A 22,615-nucleotide genomic window follows, 5' to 3' on the forward strand; every position below is an offset into this window, starting at 1 on the left:
CGCGAGGCGGAGCGGGATCTCGCGATGCCAGCGCGGGGGAGGTGGCGGTGCACCGGAAGTGACGCGCTCTCGCCCTTGAGCCGCCGGAAGGGCGGCGGGGCGCGGGGGGAGCGGGCAGTGTCGGGCCGCGGGCAGGGCCTCCCGCGGGCCGGGGCGGGCGCTGGGCCCCTGCAGCCCCGCACCCTAGGGCCGGGGCGCAGCGGGGTGGCCCCCTGGCACCGCGCAGGAGGCGGCGTGGGCCCGGCCCCCCCGCCCCCGCGGCTGGCGGGAGCGTTGTGCTGCGGGGGGCGCCGGGAGCGGGCCGCCGCCGTGGGTAGCAGTAGCGCGGCCGCAGCGGGGGTGCTCGGCGGAGCTACGTGCGCTCTGCCACGCTCCCTCAGTCGTGCGGGGGAGTTGCATCACAGAGCTCAGGATGGAGTAGGACTGAAAGTTAGTAGTGAGGAGCAGCCGTGTAACACGGTGGGGCCGGTAGCTGCGGAGTGCAGCCCTCACCTAGTGCCCATTAAGTGGTACGTTTTCAGTAAGTCGTTACATGAATGATAAATCTAGATCACATACCGCCTAGAGAGAGAAATTTGTACCTTATGACCGAGCTCTGTGTCATCCTAGCACGTGGGAGCGGCCATAATTTCTAGGAAGTAAAGGCAGCTGCTACTGCCCCAGTAAAACTTCACTACAGAGTTGTCCTTAACTAGTCACAGAACTTGGATCCCTAACTACAACCAGCAATTAGATTAAGAAATGTGTGTGATTTTGTCACAGGTTACCACCAACCTTAGAAAAACAGAGTGCTAGCACTGAGCAGCCTGACATGGCCTTAGGGATCATTAAAAAAATATTTTTTTCTCCGTTAAGAAAACGGTAATTTTTAACCTCGTGCATCAACAAGTGACCGCTCTGTTCCAATCAATTTCTTTATACTGTTCCCAAAAGAGCAGGGGAGAGCTGCAGCCAGGTTTACTCAGGAAGGCTTAAAGCAATACAGCAGCACCAATGCAGTTTTGCTATCTGGAAATCCTCAGGCCGTTATAATACAGTTCCAGCCAGCGACTGACTGCTTGGAAGAGGCTCAGAACACAGCTCAGCCTCTTCCCGAGAAGGGTGCCTTTAGCAATTTGTTTGTGTCCAGCACAGAGACATTCTAGACCACTCTTCTACACCCCAGACCTGATGCCTTCACAGCTTACCACCTCTATCCTCCATCCTTCTGTTATCCGATATGTCACCATTTTCACTCCACTAATCGGATTGGGTAGACCCAGATGATTTTGGTTGTGGAAATAAAACTTAAGTGCTCTTGAGCTGTCTCTAGCTCAGAAAAGCCTGTACGTTCCACATCATACCCTTGCTGATCTGCTGATCATACCCATCACTGCTTGGAAGAATCCTGATGAATGACATGGGCTCCGGTAGTGCTGGAGAGGGGCCCAGTCCACTGCCAGCATCTACCGGAGCAAATGAAACACAGACTCAATTTCCAAATAAAACACTGTAAGACAAACTTTTTTCAAACCTGGTTTATTTTTCTAAAGTGAACCAAGACAAAGGAAATCTAGTTTGATTAAAGAATACTGTTAAGGGTTAAAAAAAAAAAAGTAGAAAACATACTGACAAAGAAGAGACCTTGAAGGTTTTTCTGCAAGTTTTTCTGCCACTCGCAGAAGTGAGCAGGTCCTATCTACAGTTTCAATGGAGAGACCTATTTAAACACTGCTGGTCTAGTACTCTTGTTGGAGAGAGAAAAAAAAACAAACAAAACAAAACCCTCAAAACCCAACACACATTTCCCGTAATGATATATAGAGAGAATGGACACAGATACATGTAAGCAATCTAGTCACACACCGATTTACATCCAAAGAAAGCCAGCTCAAAACCTACTCGCATGCAGACGCCACGTCCCTTGCAACCTGGTGTCGTTACTATTAACACAGTCACAGCTTGTTGCCCAGCTTGTTCTCGGATTGCAGACTGGTGGGGACAGTGACCATCACCTCTTCCCCTCCCTATTTCATGTTTTCATCAAGTGTTCGCCAATACCCTAAGAACAAAACCTTCCTTACACTCGATTAAGGTGTTCCCCACCCTGTCTGAAGCATTTGAATGGCAAAACATGCAGCACTTTTTTATGCATTTAAATACATAACTGTGTATAAATTCAGAATTTCAAAAACAAAGAGTTTTCAACAGTCCTGTGCTTCCAAGTCAAATATAGTGATATGCCAAAAAAATGTTCCAACACTCAGGCGTGGTCTACATTAATTTTGTCATGCGGTAGGCTAGTACTATTGGTTGGAGGAGCTTTACTTTCAGTGAATACCAGCCAAAGCAACTATACTAGAAAAAAACTGGTTTTGCCTTGATACCTTATTTTGCTGGGGGGGGGGGAATACTATACATTTTTTTAAACTAAATTAAGTGGGGTTTTCCCCCTTTGTACACTCTTGTCTATATATACACACCACATTACTGTTACAGCCTTACCTACATGAATCTGATACAGCAGTGCTGACAACAGTGGTGTGCAACTTTCCGCAGGAAGCATCTTTTCTCGGTTAGCCTAAAATAACTCTTGTCTTGGCAGAAAAGTCCTTTTTATTAGTGCACCTCTTTGCTGGTTTTGCCAGCATAGTGGTTCATTACGGTGTGATCTTTTTCACTCTCCTACGAAAGACTGTTGTATAGCTATGCCAAGAGACTTACTGCACATAAACCAAGCCCACATGGGGTGGCCAGAAGGTTTTTTTATTTTTCCAAGCAAACCCTTTCTAACCTCAAGGAACAGCCATCTTAATCTTAGTTCCCTTGTTTATGTATCTGGATTGAATGAGCGTTTTACATACCTGCAACAGGTAACAAAAAAACCAATACAATTTAAGACACTGGCCTGGTAACAATGCAAGGAAAAAAAAGCACCATTTGAAAATAAAAAAATAGTTCTTGAAAAAAAACGCATCTCAAAAATAGACCTTAAGAACAGCCAGACACATGAGGAATTTCCTTCCAAAGACCGACCATCATTATTTCCATTCAACAATGGGTTTACCTGTCATTGTAAAGAAAGGAGCTTTTGTTTGACACTTCTGCATGGGGAATAATCCCTTTTCTCATTTGGATGTCTTCCAATACCCAGTCTAAGCTCACCCAAGTCACCTGTATAAGAAATTAAGATTCATATGGCCAGCTTGAGGTCAGTTTAAGGTTCTTCCACAGATTTGCCACTTGGTTTTGATTTTCAGGCTTTTCTTGACAAGGTACATTCTAATTGCAGAGGGATACATTTTGGGACACTGAATTATTTCTTCAATCCCTGTGATCTCCATAGTTTCCATCCTGTGGATCGTTTCTCTCTTCTAATTCCATGGCTGGTCTGATTAAAAGCCCATCCCCATTCATTCTGTAGTCTTTTATTGCTTTCTCCCTTCGCAGCTTCTGGATCTCTGCCAGCTGACGCAGCTCCTCTGGCAGCTCTGTGCAAGTGGGCTGATAAGGGAAAATAAGACAAGAAACAGAAAAGAAAAAGTAATACATATGCATACACATACACGTGCTGTACTTTTGTCAGTACCAGGTAAGAGCTCCCTCTGTAATTAGCCAATGGAACAAAACAATCATCTCTCACTAGATCTGTGGGATGTATCAACTACCTGTTTACACACACAATGGGCCGGGGGTGGGGGGGAGAAAGTGAGTGTGTGTGTCTCCCACTTTCATTTTAGCCTGCTCAATGGGGAAAACATTACACTTCCATTTATTGTTTACTCCTTTAAGATGAAGTTCTTCAAGATGTCAGTAACACTTCACATATGGGTTTTAGATGTCTCCTGGGAAACTTGCACTATGAAGCTGTTGTACACCCCACTTCATGTTTACTTGCAGGAGCCACTGCAAAGGCAGCTTTCCCAGCTTGTCATTTAAAACCATGGTATTCTATCTGACAGGTAAAAAAAGCCCCAACTTATGTGGAAAAAGCCAACATAGTTAACAAATCAATGAAACAGCTGCTCAGGAAGTACGTGAGAGGAGACACACTCCTTGACTTGGCCCTGAGCAGTGCATGGGACACTGTTCAAAATATTACATTCATGGATCTGCTCCTTAACAAGGACTGCAATGCTCACCAGCTTTGTAGGAACAACACAGAAATCCACAGTTGTGATAAACTGTAGAAAGGGGAATTATGCAAATAAGGAAGCTTTGTTAAAAAGTAGTAATAAACTAGCAAGCAAATTCAATCCTAGCATGTAGCGTGTAGACAACTTCAAGACACCATACAAGCAGCACAGAGCAAACCTTACCTAAGAGCAAAAGATCACAGAACAGAGTGAAAGGGAATTGGCAAGACTACGGGTTAGGGGAATGCCGACTATGAAGTAAGCATCCCTCAGGAAAGCTAAGCCACATCCGAGTGAAGAAAATAATAAGGATGAAGTTACAGAAAAAAAACCACAAAGGGCAGGCCAGAATAATTTTATTAAAATTTAACAAAAAAATATAACAACTAATAAAAAAATTTCTGCACACATCAGAGAAGCACAAAATATCAACACGCTGCAGAGCCAAGCGATGATCAATACAAAAGCAGCATGGTAAAAACCACAACTTCTTTCTTATCTCCTACATTCAGCATGAAAAAACCCGTGGATGTTCCCATACCAAAAACATTCATTACGTACCTGGAATCTGTTTCAAATTGCCCCATGAATACCTAGTTACCGGTAATTGAAATACAAACACCAAGGTGGATTTCACCTAAAATTCCTGAACAGTAGAAGACGAAAAAGCTGAATTAGTTAACTATAGTATCTTGCTTAAAACCTGACTTGATACCCAGGGACTGGAAGATGCTAAAGAAGGTCCCGGGAAAGATACAGGAAGCAACATGCTGGCAAGTCAAGTGTAAGTATATACATACTGGTAAAAGCACTAAGAACAGAAGAGTGGATATACAGATGTGGTGCTTTTGTAAGGGAAGCTGTGCGTCGCAAAACCTGCATCTAGAAGTTTGCACAGATCCAGAGGAAGGCTAAATGATTCAGACAGGCTTACAGAAAAAAGCAGATAAAGCACTTACTGGAAAACACCCCACCTTCCGTTCTGTTTAACCAGAAGAACCTACATCCAGCTTCCTAACTGCTGCAGTATCCTACAGCAAGGGGTAATCCATGCCCTAAACTATTTAAACTTAATTGCGTGAAAATTCAGGTTGTATGTTCATAAAGTTTAATATGTATTTGGTGCAGTCCCAGCTCACCTGCCAATTACGAAAACTACTGGCTGAGGCATTCAATTATATTTAGACAGAGAACAGAGTTCATGCCACCACGTGTCATGAACATGTTATCTGGTATCATATACCGCACTGCACCTGGTCTACTGCTGCTTTACCTTAAGTGCACTGGGAAATGAACTGCTGCACAGGGGTGTGCAACTGCCCCGTGGTACCAGTGCACTGCTTGTGTACTGTCAGCACTTAGCCAAGAAAGCACTGCACTTCTAGGAGAACACATACTTCTTTACACCGATGGGTTCCCAGGCTGTTTTCTTTGAACTTAAGTCCTAAACATCAGAATGCAGCTGCATTTCCAAATCCCTAACTACACACAATATGAATCTATGAGGAAAGTTAGAAATTCAGCACGTACAGCTCCTTTACTACATCTTTTCTAGTGACTGAGGTGCAGCAGCACAAAAGCCCATTTTACTTGATGTCTGCAACCACAAGAAGCACAATTACTCCTGGCAGACAGTTATGCTGAAAATGCAGGAAACTGCAGAGACTTTCAGGGTGGGAAGTTTGTGTTGAGTTCTCTTCCTCAGCAGTGAGGAAGATTATCAGTTTCTGAAAGATGCTGAAAAGGGAAGCTGAGAGTTTTGATAATGAAGTGCTGGTGATCAGAGGTTGCCGTTTTGCATCTGGTTTGTGGGTGAAAAGTCAGTTGCTTAGAAGGGAGTGTCCAGTATTCAGAAGACTTGACTACTACTTGCAGGTGAAGACACAAGAAACCACAGGAAGTGTCAACACACATTTCCAAAAGTGTCAGGATCAATGAGATGCCTTTCTTTTTCTTTCCTTCCCTCCCTCTCCCTCCATGCCTGGAGAACACAGGCATCAAGCATAGGGACTCCAGTGTTGCTGTGGCTGGAGACCAGCTCCAAGATGAAGTCAAGCTCATTGCACCCCAGGCTGCTGTTCACCAAGGCACCAAGGTGGAGCACAAGTGTAAATTGTGACCGGTCTGTGTAAAAAGTAAAATAGTCCAGTAAAAGCACCTTCTAGGTAACTTCCAACTGTAGCTCCACAAAGTGCACAGATGGCATAACACAGACCTTAGTGATGGATAAACTTTACTTCTAAATATCCATGAAAAAGCACTAGAATAAATGTGCGTGTGTCTCTTGATTATTATTTCATTCTGACAATCAGATCTGAATAAAGGCTTTTTGATTCAGGGAATTAATATAGACCTAGCCAGAAAACCTAGAAGTTGCACAAAGTTATTTTTTCTTTCTTTTTTTCTTAAAACAGATTTAGCTGAACTCATCAACTTGCAAAGGATTCCCTTAAAATTGACTTTGTTTACTTACTCAGTGAAGAAACTGAAGTAACAAACCAGTTTTAACTAAACCAAACTGCATATTTGGACTTCAAATACGTATTGCAAGCAGATTTTAAATAAAGTAGAAGAAACATCAAAAAATGATTAACAGTGAAATGGTGGTGAAAATGGCTACTTTTACTACCCATACTACAAGATTTCTAAAGCAGCTGGAGGCAGTATAATTATCAGATGTGATATTAAATAGATCTTCAAAATGCCATTTGAAATTCTCGGGACCAGCTCAATTATTTGGGTAATCTTATGGAATAAATGGATTTACAAAAGGATTGGCTCCAGCAACCTGAGTACCACTTCAAAAATTTTTCTACAAATAGCCCAATGCAAAACTGAATTTGTACTCTTTTCACTCTAACAGACTCTTCTTTTCCCTTGTGTCATGCCTACTTTTGCATGCTACTTCATACTGGAAATTCAGATATCGAGCTAATTTTTTTCCATGAACTATGAACAACTTCTTTTTTTGGCATCTCTCCCCTAAAAAGAAAAGCTTTTCAGAGTGACCTCTTCTCTTCCATCTGTGAAGCAACTATGACCTCTTGTGGTTATTTCAACTAATCCCTTCCTAAATCCTCAATAATGAGATTTTCTGCTCTGAGCCCTTAAGTAATTCCCAAAGAATTCAAGTCTGTGCTTCAGTGCTTTGTTAAACCAGGGCAAAGAAAAAGACAATTCCTTCCATGATGACAGACCTGCAGTCTCTTTTCCCCATAAATATTTCAAGACATTTACAACTGCAGAAGTGAGGCAGTAACAGGATTTAATCATGTTAGTTCAGTCTTTTTGTGATGAATGAGGATGTTTGACTATTCACTTTTCATCCAAATGTAATACCTGCAATAACTTGCATAGTTGATGCAAGCCCTCCTAAGATTACTTCATTGAAAAGACAGAAATAGACCACACCAATACCACTGCTTCTTTGGTTTGCATGGATGGGTTCTTTCTACTAGCACAGGAAGACAAGCTCCTTAATCAAAAATCTAATTCCCCCTGCCCTGCTTTAAAAATTAACAAGCAATTACAGAAATGTCCACCATACAAGAACCACTCCAAGGTACCGGGGCATGCAATACTACTGGTTCTATGTAACCAAAGACGAAAAGTGTTACTTGACTTGGTTTTGTTCCTGCCCCACCCTGCTAATGAAGGTGAGAATAAATGAGGAAGACAAGATAATGCAGAGATGCTTTAGAGAAATAAAAATCTTTGGCCAACAAGAGACACCACTATCCAGAAACAGCCAGTATATGAAAAACATCTCAGCAGTAAAGATGACAGAATAGGAGAAAAACAGAACAAGATTATGGGACTCAGTTCTCTTACCAAAACAAAGGAACTCTGGCAGCTCCAGGTACCAACACAACTGCCTGCTCCTCTTCATGCTCCCACAAATATGCAACCCCTATCAAGCCCAGAGGTTCTCAGTCTCAGATGAGAGTGAAGAGAAGGCACATGTGCCTGTGCCCATGCCTTAACAGCTGCAGCTCACCATCCCCAGCACTAACTTGAGGTGGATTTGTGCTGATGGACTAACATGAAATGCAGCTAGGTAGATACAGACACCATCACTTCTGCTGCTCATCAAAGGAAACAAGGTACATAATGGCATAAAGTAGGGTGTACAGTTGCAGAAAAGGAAGCTGCTGTGGCTAAGTCCTCCAGAGTTACCCATCAGAGCCTCAGATCAAATAACTAACCAGAGACATAAGCAGACATACCTACCTTTGTGCTCCTAAGGGGATCTCCAGACCCAGACTGATAAGCATTTAAATAACCACGTACTACAGTTGTTAGGTCAGACATCAAGTTATCCATTAGAGATGCGTGGAGCCGCAGAAGGTACATAGCCTTCAGAGCAAGTGCTTTAAGCAGAAAAGCTGGAAAGGGTCTCAGGAACCATATGTCAGCATTCTCCTGTGTATCCCAATGCAAATGAAAGCAGTTATTTACACAGCAAAAATTACAACAAAGCTTTTCATCACATTCATCTGCAACTTGCAACATTATCTCCTGATGCCGATCTCTATTTTCAGTGCTACTGAATGCTTGCAGCTTCTAAGGCCATCTGCTTGTGGATGTTTGAGAAGAGGGAGTTTGGGAGGAGGAATTGCTTCTTTAAAGAAAAATGCCAAACAACCCAAAAACTAACAAATAATTTTTCCAGCATTTAATGTTAGGCTTTCTCTCACCCATCTCTGAAACTAGGTTGGATTCCTAAGAGCAGAGCTGAAGATCTAAAGGGAAAATAACCCTTCCATCAACAGAGCCAGGGAAGCATCTGGGGATAGTAACATCTTCAGTCATCACAACTAGAACCAGAAGCACATGAAAACAAGCCCCGCTTAAGCAGCATGACTATGACACCCTGAGCAAAACTGTCACTACAGAGTGGCTTACATTGGTATCCTTACTACATACATATTACAGGATTTTTCCATCTTTTTTCTCTGGACCAATAGGAGGATTTGGTCTGGTAAACTAAGGCAGGCATGCTGCCATTTAGCTTAGATTTGCCATAAAGAATTCTCTAAATTGAAATTTTGAAAGACACTATTAGAATTCCAGAACTTACAGAAAAATAAAGCTGTGTTCAAATTAGAGGTTTCACTGAGTAGCTATTACAGCAATATCAAGTAACATTTAATCCAGGCTTTTGAGAAAGATTTTAAGACTATGAACAGGCAGTGCAAACCCACATAAATTTACTCAAGAAGTTACAAGACCAGTACAAAAGGCTACAAAATGCTCTGATAGGAAAGATATTGTTCCTATTCAGTAAAGAAATCCTGCCTATATGGTGAGGTCTCATTACATATCTAGTTCCCATATTTAGTAGCTTCTTTGGAAGTTTTCCTCTCTCAGCCCCAAAAAAGCAAGGTCAGGGGATTAAAAACCCAGCAAAAGCTGCCACACTGGCACTGGCATATTTATATACTGTTTAACTAATTTGATATCCTTCCATGATAAGGGCACCTGAGTAGTGGATGAAGGCAAGGCAGTGGATGTAGTTTTTCTGGATTGTAGTAAGGCTTTTGATACTGTCCCCCACAGCATCTTTCTGGACAAGCTGTCCAGCTGTGAAGTGAGTAGGTTCATGGTGCGCTGGATTAAAAACTGGCTGAAGGGCAGAGCTCAAAGGCTTGTAGTGAATAGAGCTAGATCTGGCTGGCAGCCGGTCACCAGCAGCGCTCCTCAGGGCTCAGTTCTAGGGCCGGTTCTGTTCAATATATTTTATCAACGGTCTGGACGCAGGAGTTGAATGCACCAGCAGCAAGTTTGCTGACGACACCAAACTGGGAGGTGCTGTTGACTCTCGAGTCAAGAAGAGGCCTTGCAGAGGGACCTAGACAGATTGGAGCATTGGGCTACAATTAACAGGGTGAAATTTAACAAGTCAAAATGCTGGGTTCTGCACCTAGGATGGAATAACACCAGCCACAAGCACAGACTGGGAGAGGAGCAGCTGACAGCAGCCCTGCGGAGGGGACCTGGGGTGCTGGCTGGCAGCAGGCTCAGCATGAGTCTGCAGCGTGTCCTGGCACCCCGAGGGCAGCCTGCATCCTGGGCTGCATCAAACCCAGCATCATCAGCCGGTCAGGAGAGGGATCGTCCTGCTGTATTCAGCGGTGGTGCGGCCTCACCTTGGCTCCTGTGACCTGTTCTGGGCCACCCAACTCAAGAAGGATGCAAAGGTCCTTGAATGCATCCAGAGGAGGGCAATGAAGCCAGTAAAAGGGCTGGAAGGCATGTCCTGTGAGGAGCGGCTGCGCACTCTGGGCTTGTCTGGTTTGGAGAGAAGGAGGCTGAGGGACGACCCCGCTGCTCTCTGCAGCTTCCTGGGGAGGGGACGTGGAGAGGGAGGTGCTGAGCGCCTCTCCCTGGTACCCAGGGACAGGATGCCTGGGGAGGGATCAAAGCTGCGCCAGGGGAGGTTTAGACTGGCCATGAGGAAGCACTTCTTTACCGAGAGGGTGGTCAGGCCCTGGAACAGGCCTCCTGGAGAGGCGGACGATGCCCCAAGCCTGTCAGCGTTTAGGAGGCATTTGGACAATGCCCTTAATAACATGCTTCAGCCTGGTCAGCCCGGAACCGGTCAGGCCCTTGGACTAGATGATCATTTTAGGTCCCTTCCAACTGAAATAGTTTATTCTATTTATCAAGCAAGTCTGTTCTATTTATCTCCAAATCTTAGGAGCTCCTGGGCCCATGAAGTTCTCCCTTTCTTGTCCCCATCTGAAAGATTAACAAAACCAAGGACAATAGAGAATAATGATTTGGAAAATGCTGCTGAACTGCACAAGCAAGAAAAAAAAATCGCTACTCTCATTTTTTCATTCTCATAAGTGCTGGAAATAAGTTTCCTCTTTCCCTACTTGACTCAGGATTCATTTTAACCAACTTGTTATGTTGGAACTAGGTTTCAGATTTAGTCAAATACATTAAGATATCCAGAACATTTTTAACCCAAGTTATATACATCCTCTATTGTACAAGGTCTGTGGTTTCTTCAAAACCTCAATTTCACATGAGCTATTAGGAAATAGCAGCATAAGCACTAATGCCAACTAAAGCTTACATCTGTCTCCCAAGTCTGTGTTACAAAATGACCTAAACTACAGCAATTTGAGCACTGCTTTTTGAAAAACTGACAGAAACATCTCAAGATGGGCAAAGCATAGCTCACAATTGAGTCTTCAGAAGGTGCCCCACTGAATCACTCACCGAAGCCATCTGCTGCCTGCTCTTCATGATGGCATGCCATTTGGAAGGTATCTTCAAGTGCTGCATCAAACACTCCTGTAATGTGCAGACACGGTGTGGAAGGAAGCCACCTGTTGCCACCGAGAACTGCAGAGCATCAGCAACCTGTGATGAAAGGGAGCAATATGCCACAACCAGTGTCTGTTAACCCAAGGCAGGGAACGTGGAGGTTTGACAGTGGGGATGCGTATTAGAAATAAAGTACGCTGCAAACAAATTAATTCTCTTTTTGACTGCATACAGTTGCAAAGTAATCTGAGTCCTTAAAGCTGTTCAGTTACATAAAAGGCTAAATTAATTTTTAAAACTTAACCTTATGTAAATTAGTCTAAGGCTCTTTCTAGCCCAGCACTCTTGTCTCTGGACAGCAGGTGGTTAGGAGCAGTTATCAGAAGAGAGTAAACATACAGTGATACTTCCCCAGGATATTTCTGGTTTGGTTTTTATCTAAAACTGAAATAGTGATGCAACATAAGGAAAGCATGATGAAAGAATATGCAAAGTTTTCAAAAACCTTTTGCCTAAAACCTGATTTTGCCAGTGAGCCTTACCGTTGACAGCATACAGAGCCAGAAGGCAAGCAAACAGCCTCCAGCAGCAACTACATGGCATGGTGTTTGCTTGTTTCTCATCCTGGTTTCGTCACTTTACAGAAAGAGTAGGAACAACCTTGACTCTTATCCCTAACCAGGGAACACAAAGATGAGTGGGATTATTGCAACAGGTGCCAAAAGAAGACAATGGAAAAGGGAAGCCTGGAAGAGAGTCCACTCACCAGGGGAACAGAGAGGAAAAAATAAAAAGCCTGCATCCACATTCAAAATCTGAGAGTGAACTATTTGTCATTAGAACAATCCACCCTGGGGGTGTGCCCCCTGCTCCAACCTTTTCTGCTTAAGCAATAGCCACCAGTGGTGGTCACAACGGCTGTGTCTGGCTTAAGCTGGAACTTGGGGAGACAGATAACAACACAATATTTAAGGGTCACAAATCTTCCTCAACAGTTGAGGGCTAGCTGAACATGTGCCAATCTAAAATACGGCCAATATGCAAACAGGACTATAAGTCAATGATCTTACTTCATAGATAATGGACAGCTCAGGGTCTGCTGAGCTCTTCTACACGGCAGCAAGCTGCACGACAGGATCTCCCTTTGAGTAGGGACACCTCTCAAGGTTACTCCTCGAGGCTCAGAGATTCCTTGCCACAACAGATTCTCAGTAAGCGATTAGTAGCATGCTAAACTTTGAACTTTCCCTCTCAGTAGCTGTATGCAGATGAAGAGGAACCTCTAGAAAGACCTTCTCAAGCAGTTACTTTTACTCAAAGTCAAAACAAAGATGATGTTCAAATTTCTGGAAATATATTCCATTCTTCTAGATGGTTAGAGAGAGGGTTTCTAATAATAAAAAAAATAATCAATGCTTTCCAAATAAGGAGAGAAAAGACTTAAATATTTAAACAAATATGAAAGCATCCTTGTGCTCAATATTCATAAAAGGTTTAATCTGAATGAACAAGGTTATAGAATAAACTTGCCCACCACAAAAACATTATTTTAGCTTACACTGTGAAAATCTTTGTCCAAAGTCACTCCATGCTAATGGTTTGGATTCAAAGGCAGAAAAACTACAATATGCTAAAAAGTAGTGTTTCAGCATTGATCTGTGGAAGCAGACTGCAACAGTGACTTGTTCACTTGTACATTTTATGATTAAACCTTGCACGGACCTCTGTCTCACAAAAAGTCTCAAGCTGTCAAATTTTCTTTACTCTTTCAGCACACACCTCTAGGAAAAATGCTATTATTTCTTTTGGTAGTACACAGATATACAAGCAACAACATTTTACAATAGCCAGGGATTTCAGAGAGTGAGAATACCCTAGCCTCGTGATGCAGCGTAGAAGCGTCCCAGAAGGCAACGTTATGGAGGTAAGCACTGACAACAGCCAGTTTGCCTGCTCACTATCCAGCTTTTTAGGCTGCTATAGCCCAACAGGGCCACACACATACCCCCAAGGCAGTCAAATGTGAAATAGCAATATCAGATTTCCACAAACAGTATCATTAAAAGTTACTTCAACAGGTGATGCTTAAGTGCTATAAGAACATCAGTGGGGAAGACAGTGAACATCAGAAACCTTTCACTGCCATCCTCTGCATGTTGTGTTAATTATATTAGGTTACTTATTGCAAGGAATAAACAGTTGCAGCAGCTGACCAAAACTGGGGATAAATAACACTTTTCAAATTATGCAGGCAGGATCCCATCTAAACCAGAGTTCTTCATTCCATTGCTGTGCTTTTTAAGCAAAGTCTCACTTGCACACACAGCCTGTTCCAATTTTAACAACACTGGGAAGCTGGCTCTAAGACGTGCTTCACAAAAAGCATCTATGAGAGTTTGGTCTGAGGTATCTCCCAACTATATTCTCCAGCAGTACAGAGTAAAAGAAAAGACAGCTTAATTCCATAGTATCAGGTACACTGCAGGGTAGCCAAAACCGGACTACTTCACTAGCTTGCTTACATCAGAAGTAGGATTCAGGCCAATGAATTAGAGTAATTGAATTTAAACCTTGAGATCTATCAGTGCAAGAAAAGCATGCACGTCAGCTCATACCAAGACAACAGAACAATGAGTGCAATCCTGCATGCCTCAGACCCTAGGGTGGATAGTTCTGGTTAGTTATTCCCCCTGTATCAGTTATGTGTTCTAGCCAGTACAGCTGGGAGCACTGGTGGGAATTTTCACCCCTATCTTTTTCATGCAGTTGAGACTTAACACTGACTGATATTTGACCTGTAATAGAATAAAATAATTTTTAGGGGCAAAAGGCCAAACTAAGGTCAGCGACAGAGAAACCTTTGCTGTATAAAGCTTACTATGTAGCCCAGACTTGGGCTTTGAAGAGTTAATATAAGCAGTCATATCTATGACACGAAAAGTCAGTATACAGGCAAGGACAAGCCACACATAACTATGCGTAACATATCCATTCCCATTATGAAAGATCATAGCCATTATGTTATTTTCTTCTCTCTTGAAAGGCTCTAATCCTCCTGTTAGTCACACATTAACTACCACAACTACCAGGGCCAGCACCAGCAAAAACAGATTTTGTGGTAACCTGGCCTGTTCTCTCACTTCCACAGCTGTTTTTATTAGCAGGTGCTTCCTAGTGCTGCATACTTGTAGCCTGAATCTGTTTCTACACTTGTGAAAGGGGCAGAAAGAATAACAAAATGAAAAGCACAAGCCGACCTGGCTCCTGTTTAAGCCACAGTAGCCTCAGGTTGTGCCAAGTTTGATCAAGACCAGTTAATACATCTTTTAAAAAAACACATTAAACTTGCTGCTAATATTAAATATTAACTACCTTCGAAAATGGGTCTACACAAGACTCTAAATAACACTATCAGCCTTGCCTGCTGGTTCTTTCTAGCTAGAACAAACCCATTACATTTACATGGTTCAACAACAGTCACATTCTAGTAATGTTAAACCTCCCCTGAGAGAATGCCCTGAACAAGGCTGAAGTTTCTCTTGTTGAAACTTTTGCTCCCGACCAGAACATTTGAAAGGTACCTGTGTGTCAAAGACATTGAAGAGAAGGACACCGTACTGGTGGAAGAGGCAGTCTGAGATCCCGCGGCAGTCATGCATGACCTGAAGCAAGAAAGAGCCGTCAGACAAACTGGTGTCCAGCTGCAACTTTTCTGGTGCAGCTTGATCATTATACGTGTATATGACCTCTGCCACCACAAATGGCCTCACACCCCCTGTACCCTTACCTTCAAGATGTTTTTGTCTTCCAGCACCATTTGTAATCCATTTTTGAAAGCCTGAGGTCCCAGAAGGAAGATATCAAACAGAAAAATATGGCTCTTTGTTCCTATCTACAACAAACTCATTTGCAAAGAAAATGAGTGAGGGACAGAAGAACAAAGGATTTGAAAGTAGGAGAGAGCGCCCTGTTGCCCACAAGCCATAAACTCCTATCTACAGGCTTATTCTGGGGAGAGCAGGTTTAGTTTCCTTAATGCTAATTCACTAAACAAGTCTTGTTTGTTCCAGAGATGCTTGGAGACTCACAGTAATTAGGAAGAACAACGCAGCAGTCTACTATACGCAGTTAAATACAGCATTTTGAGACATATCAAGAGCAAACCCTATGCACAGTACTTAAAATAAATTCCTACACCAATCACGGTGACGTTTTCAAAGAACCACTTCCAACAAAATTCTTGTGCCCGTGACATTCCTTTCGTTGTCAAAGACCACTACCAAGGAAATAAAGGACATAATTTTCCATTCTAGCATTTCAAACAGGATATGAAATTTAGGTTTTGCCTATGTTCAAATTCATAATGGTTTAACAAAAGCTGTTATTTGAAAGCAATTTAGCCATAGCAAAACAAGCATTTTGCAGACACTTCTGCTGAAATGAGTTAAATTTGAAGCATGAACTCCCACACAAGTTTTTACTTTGGATAAACACACTTACTTTTAGATCCATTTAAAAATAAACTAAGATGGTTTTGAGCTAACAGATTAAGCTATTTTCCTTTCTGTCCCTTCCTTTTCAGATGTTGACAATATCACAGCTAATTAAGATACTGTATCATCTTTAGATGGATTTTACTCCTTCAGTTATATTTGTGTTGTGATTAGATTTGTAGTTTTTCAACAGGTAACAGCTGTACTAGTGTAATACCTCTACCTGTATACAAGTATATAAAGATGGCAAACCAAGTATGTTACATTGCTATATACAAACATATGTATTACATACAAGTTTAGTAATTATTATATTGCCTTATAATGGCATAATTCTTTCTGCAACAGGTCTTTTATTAAATATCTGATCTGTCTTGAAGAACATTATAACCCTTACCAAAGCAGTTACTTAAGTCTTAAACACTGGCTAATCCCCGAATGTTTCTCAGTTATGCCTCTATTTAGTGGCACATTTTGGGAAACATCTGCCTCTTACCTCAAGCCATGAGAGTTTTCCATGACGACACAAATTAACACCTTCTCCTGCTACACTGATAACGCACTGCTGTTTCAGGTGCAGCACCTAATGAAGAAAACAGGGGTAAAACAAATAATGCCAGAGAATAATAGGCAGAGGGACAAATAGTAAACTGTGATTTTTCTGGTCATGTTCCATATTTAAAAAGGTAAATACAGATCAAAACCACAACGAAACTCAGATATATAGTGATCCACGAGAACCAGACAGAGCATCAGTCCAGATGCAGATAGACAGCTGGAAACAACACAACTAGAAACATGAATGATAGGTTTAGCAGAGATTATGGGTAACTAAAGAATATAGACTCCCGTGATCTCCTCCCAAGAAATTCTCCTAAGTAGGCTTTAGGAACTTCCTTAAAGTCACATAAAGAAGGTATTCCTTTCAGATAAAAAGAGAACTCATTTCCTAAGGTATAAAAGAAAAACCTGCTACTCTCACAGGCACAAGAAGTTTTCAGACAATTAAGATAAAGCAACCTGTAGCGCACATGTAACAGAAGAGTAGAAGGCATAAACAAACAAAAAAGTCAGCTTCTTTTTAAAGCAACAGTTAGATTCCTGCGTAAACAGGGAAATCTCTTCCTGGGGAAGAGCTTTTTCCTCTGTATGCACAATAGATTTACCGTACTATCTCAACTGATGTTATTGCAAGACAAAAGGGCATGGAGGACCTACAGTATTACTTGTCTAATTCAGGATTTTAAAAATGCTACAAAATTTAATAATAAATCTGTCATTGGCTCTGAGTTCTGAAACAAAGACATTTTACCAAGTCCACTTACGCTATTATACATGATTTAAGAGAAAAAGGTACAGGCATGTCTGGAGTTCCAAATACCTACAAAAACAACACAATCAATTCCCTCTCCAAATGCCAACAGATTCTTGTGTTGTTCCCTTCTTAAACAAAATAATTGCACACTAGACAGTAATACTGACCCTTCACCTCCGTTACTGGTGATGCAGAGTCTGAAAATAGCAACCAACACACACTGATGCAGATTCACATCCACCCACTGCAAACTCATGTGCACTGCACTCTTTCCCTGCATATATGCACTATTTAAATATACTTTGATGCCACAGAGATACCATTTCTACTTGACGTAAAGAAGCCAGTTACTACCTATTACTCAAATTTCACTGCAGTCTGGAAAAGTGATTTCCAGTGTAAGATGTCATGAAGCCTGTGCTCACAGTCTTCCCACCTAATGGATCTACTGACTATTAGAATGGAACAGGCTTAGAAGCCATACATGCTGCTTAAGAACATTAATTAGTACTTACTGCTGGCTCAAATTTCTGCTGGAAACAATCAACAACTGTGTACTCCACATTCTCTTCATCCTTCTTCTCTAAAAGGAAGGAAAAACCCCAAGCATTAGATGCTTCCTCCACTTAACTAAACTTCGCACAAGGGTATGTATTTTATTGTGTGATCACTCTACTTTTCTGGTTTAACTATTCAGTTCTTCCCACTGTACTTCCTGAGCACACCCAAATGGATTAGTGAACTCTCTAATTCAGATCAAGATTCAGTCTAGAGCATGACCCGAAATTCTGGTTTTGGACAGAACAACTGGCTGTTTAAAAGTGAGTTGCAGCATTACTTGTTGTTGTTATGATGCGTAAAGGAAATAAAGTTTTCAGTTTAAAAAATTACTTGCATTAAAAAAAAAGCACTCTAATTTCCAGGCCTGTACAGGGAGGAAAAAAGATTGTAACTAAGACAAAACTAACAGACAGTGGCACCACAGAACATGGATACCTAAGTGATCAAGGGGGCAAAGAGAATTTAAGTCAGATTTGAACATTTTTTAACACCTGCTTATCAATGTCTAATGAACAGGTAAAGAAGGGTTCTCTTAAAGATTCTCCCTTCTCTTTAGGTAACATGCAAATATTAACAATATGCGTCCATGACAACACAAAGACAATCTTCTAAACTCTAAAACACTAGTCAATTGAAAGGCCGCAAGAAAAAAATTTTAAAGGCTCTCCCTGATGACATAAACACGTGCTCATTTTCTCCCCCGCTACTCAGATAAACACTGCTACTTTCCCTCTAGCCTATATGTGCCTTGCACTCCTGTCACGGTTCTATGAGAACAGAATGAGCTAATCGCATTTCGGATCTGTACCTGTACATATGTATACAGCAGGAACCACAGAACCAAATCCATGCATGCATGTGACAACCAGCACTGACCCAGAGAGCAAGAGTCTTACTGAACTTTGAAATGACATACATTTCAGGAACAAGTACAAAAATAAAACAACCACTGTAGGGGAATGCTCTCTGCTTGAAGCACTTTGATATACAAATATCCCAGGGGTGAGTGCCCAAAGGACGGGGCCAGGCTCTTCCCAGCGGTGCCCAGCGACGGGACAAAGGGCACCGGGCACAAACTGCCACACAGCCAGTTCCCTCTGAGCCGGAGGGAGAATGTGTGTCCCTGGCGGGTGGCGGGGCACTGGGGAGGCTCCTTCTGCGGGGCCATTGTGCAGCCTGTGGGGAGAGCCTACGGGAGCAGGTGATTGGACTAGGTGAACTCCAGGGGTCTCTTCCCACCCCAACCAGTCTGGGATTCTGCGATTTCTCCAAAAGATCAGTTGTGCTGCTCAGCCAATTTTACAGTTGATGAGAGCTACATGGAAAAAATTCTGGAAAGCAGATATATTTCCTTCTGATACTTGCAAATATATCTGTAGGCAAAGAGCATGTCCACCTATGGGTAACGAGCTCTGTACCTATCTCTCTATAACCACCGTTCTTTCAGAATATATCCTGTTCTGATACAGGCAAACCAAGAGATTACAGCGTTTGGGAAAGATGCTGTCCGACAAAGACAGTCTAACTACATTGCTTAAGTAATATCCACATTACCTGAGAGGGAGTATTTTAAGCTATCTGAGGCTCTGAGCTGGCTGCCTAGGGGAACGTGAGAAGAACTCCATGGGCCACAATCTGCTAGTCCTGCATCTGCTTGTTTGTTCCCTTCAACAGCTGAAGTGCACCTGCACAAGCAAGGCAAACCATACATCGGCACAGAAGTCAAAACATTCCACATTCCACCAGCATGGATGTTTTAATAAAGAAAATTATTTCATCCAATGCCATCTACCTGTGTCCAAACAATGAACATGAAGCTTATTTTGCACAAAGGAGCCTTTATTTCAGATAAAATGTCACATTTATTCTGAAAGTAAAAGGTGAAAGCAGAACTTGGAACAGATGTTCACTGCAAAGGACAGCAAGAGTTTCAAGGAAAGAAAGAGTTCAAAAGTATGAAGAACACAGTACCTGACCTGAGCCCAAGAGCCACACAGTTTAGATATCTGTAAGTCTTTACACTGAATCAGTATTTGATCCATTAGTTACTGTAATTGGAGGGAAATTTTACAAGTTCACCAATATGTAAACCAGTTATATCTGTGGAAACTTTACTGTAATCACCTGGAAGCATCTCAGGACCAAAAAAACCAGTTAAAATTCACCTGACTGAAAGATGTCTCACATAAGATGCTTAATTTCTACGAGACGACAGTCTGAGGTCAAGAATACTTCACTGGGAAATATGACTTATTAGTATAAATTTCCTTATATTGATATAAAATCATCCCAATAGGATTATAGAGCTTCAATCATGTATATCTCAACAGAATAAAACATAAAAACCCCTTTCTGATCAGCCTTTAGATGTAGCTAAGAACCTAAAATTGTATATTTAGAGGATTAACACAGGAATCTGCTACCAAGCTAAGCATATTCCAGTATGTGTGAGCGAGCTTAACAGGGAGAAAGAAAATGAAAGAGCAGCAAGACAACTGCTGCTAAACACAATTCTATGTGCTTTTTAACTTTTCAAGGACTATTCAATAGACACCATTTCATTCCTACTTCTCTTAAGAGGAAGAATAAACTATTCAAACGTGGTCTTGTGAGAAGACTCAAAGCAAACCCATCTAGGAGCATGGGTCTGCAGGAGTTTGAAACATATTTTTACCAGATTCCTGGTGTCACATTTATATATGTTTTGAGAGCATCTGTATAAACCTAACCTTCCCTGTGCAGCTGTCCTGGAACTGTTTCTCCACAGAAGAAATGCTCATGGGAAATCCTCCATGACACCACAAGCCCACAAGGAAACAAACCAAACCAAACGCTTCTACCTAGGAACACTAGTGGGAAGAAAATAAAAAAGGAAAAAGCAAGAGAAATTGTAAGCGATAGCGTGGGAGAACCTTTTACACAGGGGAGGTCTTCCACTCGCCACCTTGTTCACCTCTTTAGAGCAGAGAAATACAAACTCAGCACAGTTGAGCCTGAACGTCAGTATTATACTAAACGTAAGCGGTGGCTCCCCTAGCGAGTGCATCCCACCCCTTATCCTACCGTGAAAGGAAGGAAACATTTCAACATACTTGTAGAGCATTGCTGTTCCCTTCCCTGAATCTGGTTCATCCAGCAGTTCCACTGCAATAGAAACAAACAATTTAACCTCTAGTGCCAACAAGCAACTTTTTGACACTTGTTATCTGCTAAAAAAAGAACCATAACCAGTACTAACCACCATAGGACATGGCCATAAATGCAAAAAAAAGAAACTGAACTCCAAGTATGGTTTAAATAATTTTAAATTCACTCTGATGTACAAATCTACATAAATTAACTTACATTGGTAGCCTAGATAAGGTGTACTTCACAACTCTAGCACTTAAAGAAGACTAATGGCTAAGCATCCCACCAAAACCAAAGTCAGTATCAAACTACAACAGATTACTTTACAGACTATTACATACACAATCAAGCAGGTACAAGGAAAAAGGCAGAACAGAGTCAGTTAATCACTTGGCAGGTCTAATTACTGCCTTTAGCTATTTCTCCCTCAGCACTTTGCTCCTTGTCCCCAAAGCAAAGCAGATGCCAACAGAAACACACAGGACCTTTAAACACTAGGAAGACTTTTCTTAAATAATCCCATATTCTTATCACTAGTGAATCATGGAAAGAGGCTCAGATAAACAGCCCGCTTAATAGAGGCGCTTTTGCCCCTATGAGTAAAAGCAAACCAAAGTTAACTAGAACTTTAAGCAATTTAACTTCCCAGCAGAGTCCATTAGTGAAAGTCTTGCACATACAGAAACACCACAATGAATGCAACTTGCCTTCAGGATGTGAACAGAGGGCACACTTTCCTCAGTGTATTACCTTTGGAATGGTTACTTTCATTAGTTGCCTCACTGGACTTTATTCATTACTTAAATAATAAACTTTAATGCAGTACAGTCACAAGACCATCACAAAGTGTGGAATTATTATTTTTTCACTAATAGATACTTGGGGAACCCAAGTTGTGTGATTTATATGACATTCTATTTCCTACTGATTTTAAGTAGTAAGATGTGTAGCTGGAGAATTCAACAGTGGCCAACACATGGATTTAAAACGATGAGTGAAGTGCAGGCACGACCCCTGTGCCCCAGAACGAAGTCAGGAAAGCCTCACCATTGACTATTTCATGGCCAAAAAACATCTTTACTCCTGGAGTGCTTCTGCCAGTTTCCACGTTCTTCACTGAAATGCGGGAGGGGAAAAAATACAGACATAGGTCAAGGTGCACGGTTGTGAGCAACAGCTTGTTACTTGCAGGCGCCGCCAGCCCACAGGAGCGCGGTGGCGGCTGTCCCAAGGGAAGGGCCTTTCCATGAGGTGGCTGCGCACCCGCAGCCGAGGCCAGCCGGGTGCTGCTAACTCGTGCTTTTAAGGGCCATGTTACTCGCCCTACTGTCGGCTCCCGGGAAGCCCCCAGGGGCGCCCCGTGCCCACCTCGGCGTATCCGCCGCCGCCCCCCCTCCCGGACACGGCGCCCCTCAGCCCGCCCGCTCCCCCTCACAGGCTGAGGCGCCGGCGGCCCCGACCTGTCCGCAGGAGAAGGCTCCGGTCGGGGTTCACACACTGCAGCACCCCCTGGAAGACGCCGCATTTTAAGGTGACTCTAAGGGGTCTCCCCAGCAGGGCACGCAGGCGCTCGCCGCTGAGAGACATAGCGCGGGGTGAGGGTCCCGCCGCACACCGCAACCCCCCTCCACACCGCGGGGGGGAGGGACCACCGGCGCCCGCGGCCAATCACGGAGGGGAAGCGCCCGGCGGGGCGCGGCGGCCTGTAACGGCCGCTCGGGCGG

The 22,615-nt window shown here is 42.7% G+C and overlaps 1 protein-coding gene across 5 annotated transcripts; it reads right to left on the reverse strand.

The window, feature by feature from the left end:
- Window positions 1-397: 397 nt before the first annotated feature.
- EXD1 (exonuclease 3'-5' domain containing 1) lies at window positions 398-22,589 on the reverse strand. Of its 5 annotated transcripts, XR_008733089.1 has the most exons (12): window positions 22,352-22,589; window positions 21,939-22,007; window positions 20,855-20,906; window positions 19,317-19,447; window positions 17,717-17,784; window positions 16,383-16,469; window positions 15,181-15,285; window positions 14,975-15,055; window positions 11,346-11,489; window positions 8,346-8,537; window positions 4,677-4,761; window positions 3,351-3,483 (listed from the first exon to the last, which is right to left on the reverse strand). XR_008733089.1 is itself a non-coding variant. In XM_055715565.1 (11 exons), exons 1-11 carry the CDS (start codon window positions 22,476-22,478, stop codon window positions 3,304-3,306), a joined length of 1,182 nt encoding a protein of 393 aa, XP_055571540.1. In that variant the 5' UTR covers window positions 22,479-22,589; the 3' UTR covers window positions 398-3,303. The 5 variants fall into 5 exon arrangements, 3 of the variants coding, with proteins under 3 accessions (XP_055571540.1, XP_055571539.1, XP_055571541.1); XM_055715565.1 differs by lacking the exon at window positions 4,677-4,761 and having other exon boundaries at window positions 398-3,483; window positions 15,181-15,231; XM_055715564.1 differs by lacking the exon at window positions 4,677-4,761 and having other exon boundaries at window positions 398-3,483.
- Window positions 22,590-22,615: the final 26 nt, after the last annotated feature.

The sequence above is a fragment of the Falco cherrug genome, chromosome 7 (assembly GCF_023634085.1).
Source record: "Falco cherrug isolate bFalChe1 chromosome 7, bFalChe1.pri, whole genome shotgun sequence".
NCBI lineage: Eukaryota > Metazoa > Chordata > Aves > Falconiformes > Falconidae > Falco > Falco cherrug.

Bases quoted from the DNA above. Each gene is read 5' to 3' on its own strand.
- EXD1 (XM_055715564.1), bottom strand. From the start codon at position 22,478: ATGTCTCTCAGCGGCGAGCGCCTGCGTGCCCTGCTGGGGAGACCCCTT. The intron at 15,056-15,180 runs GTAAGGGTACAG...TTCTTGCTTCAG, and splicing joins AAGACAAAAACATCTTGAAG to GTCATGCATGACTGCCGCGG. The intron at 11,490-14,974 runs GTACCTTTCAAA...CTTTCATCACAG, and splicing joins TCAATGTCTTTGACACACAG to GTTGCTGATGCTCTGCAGTT.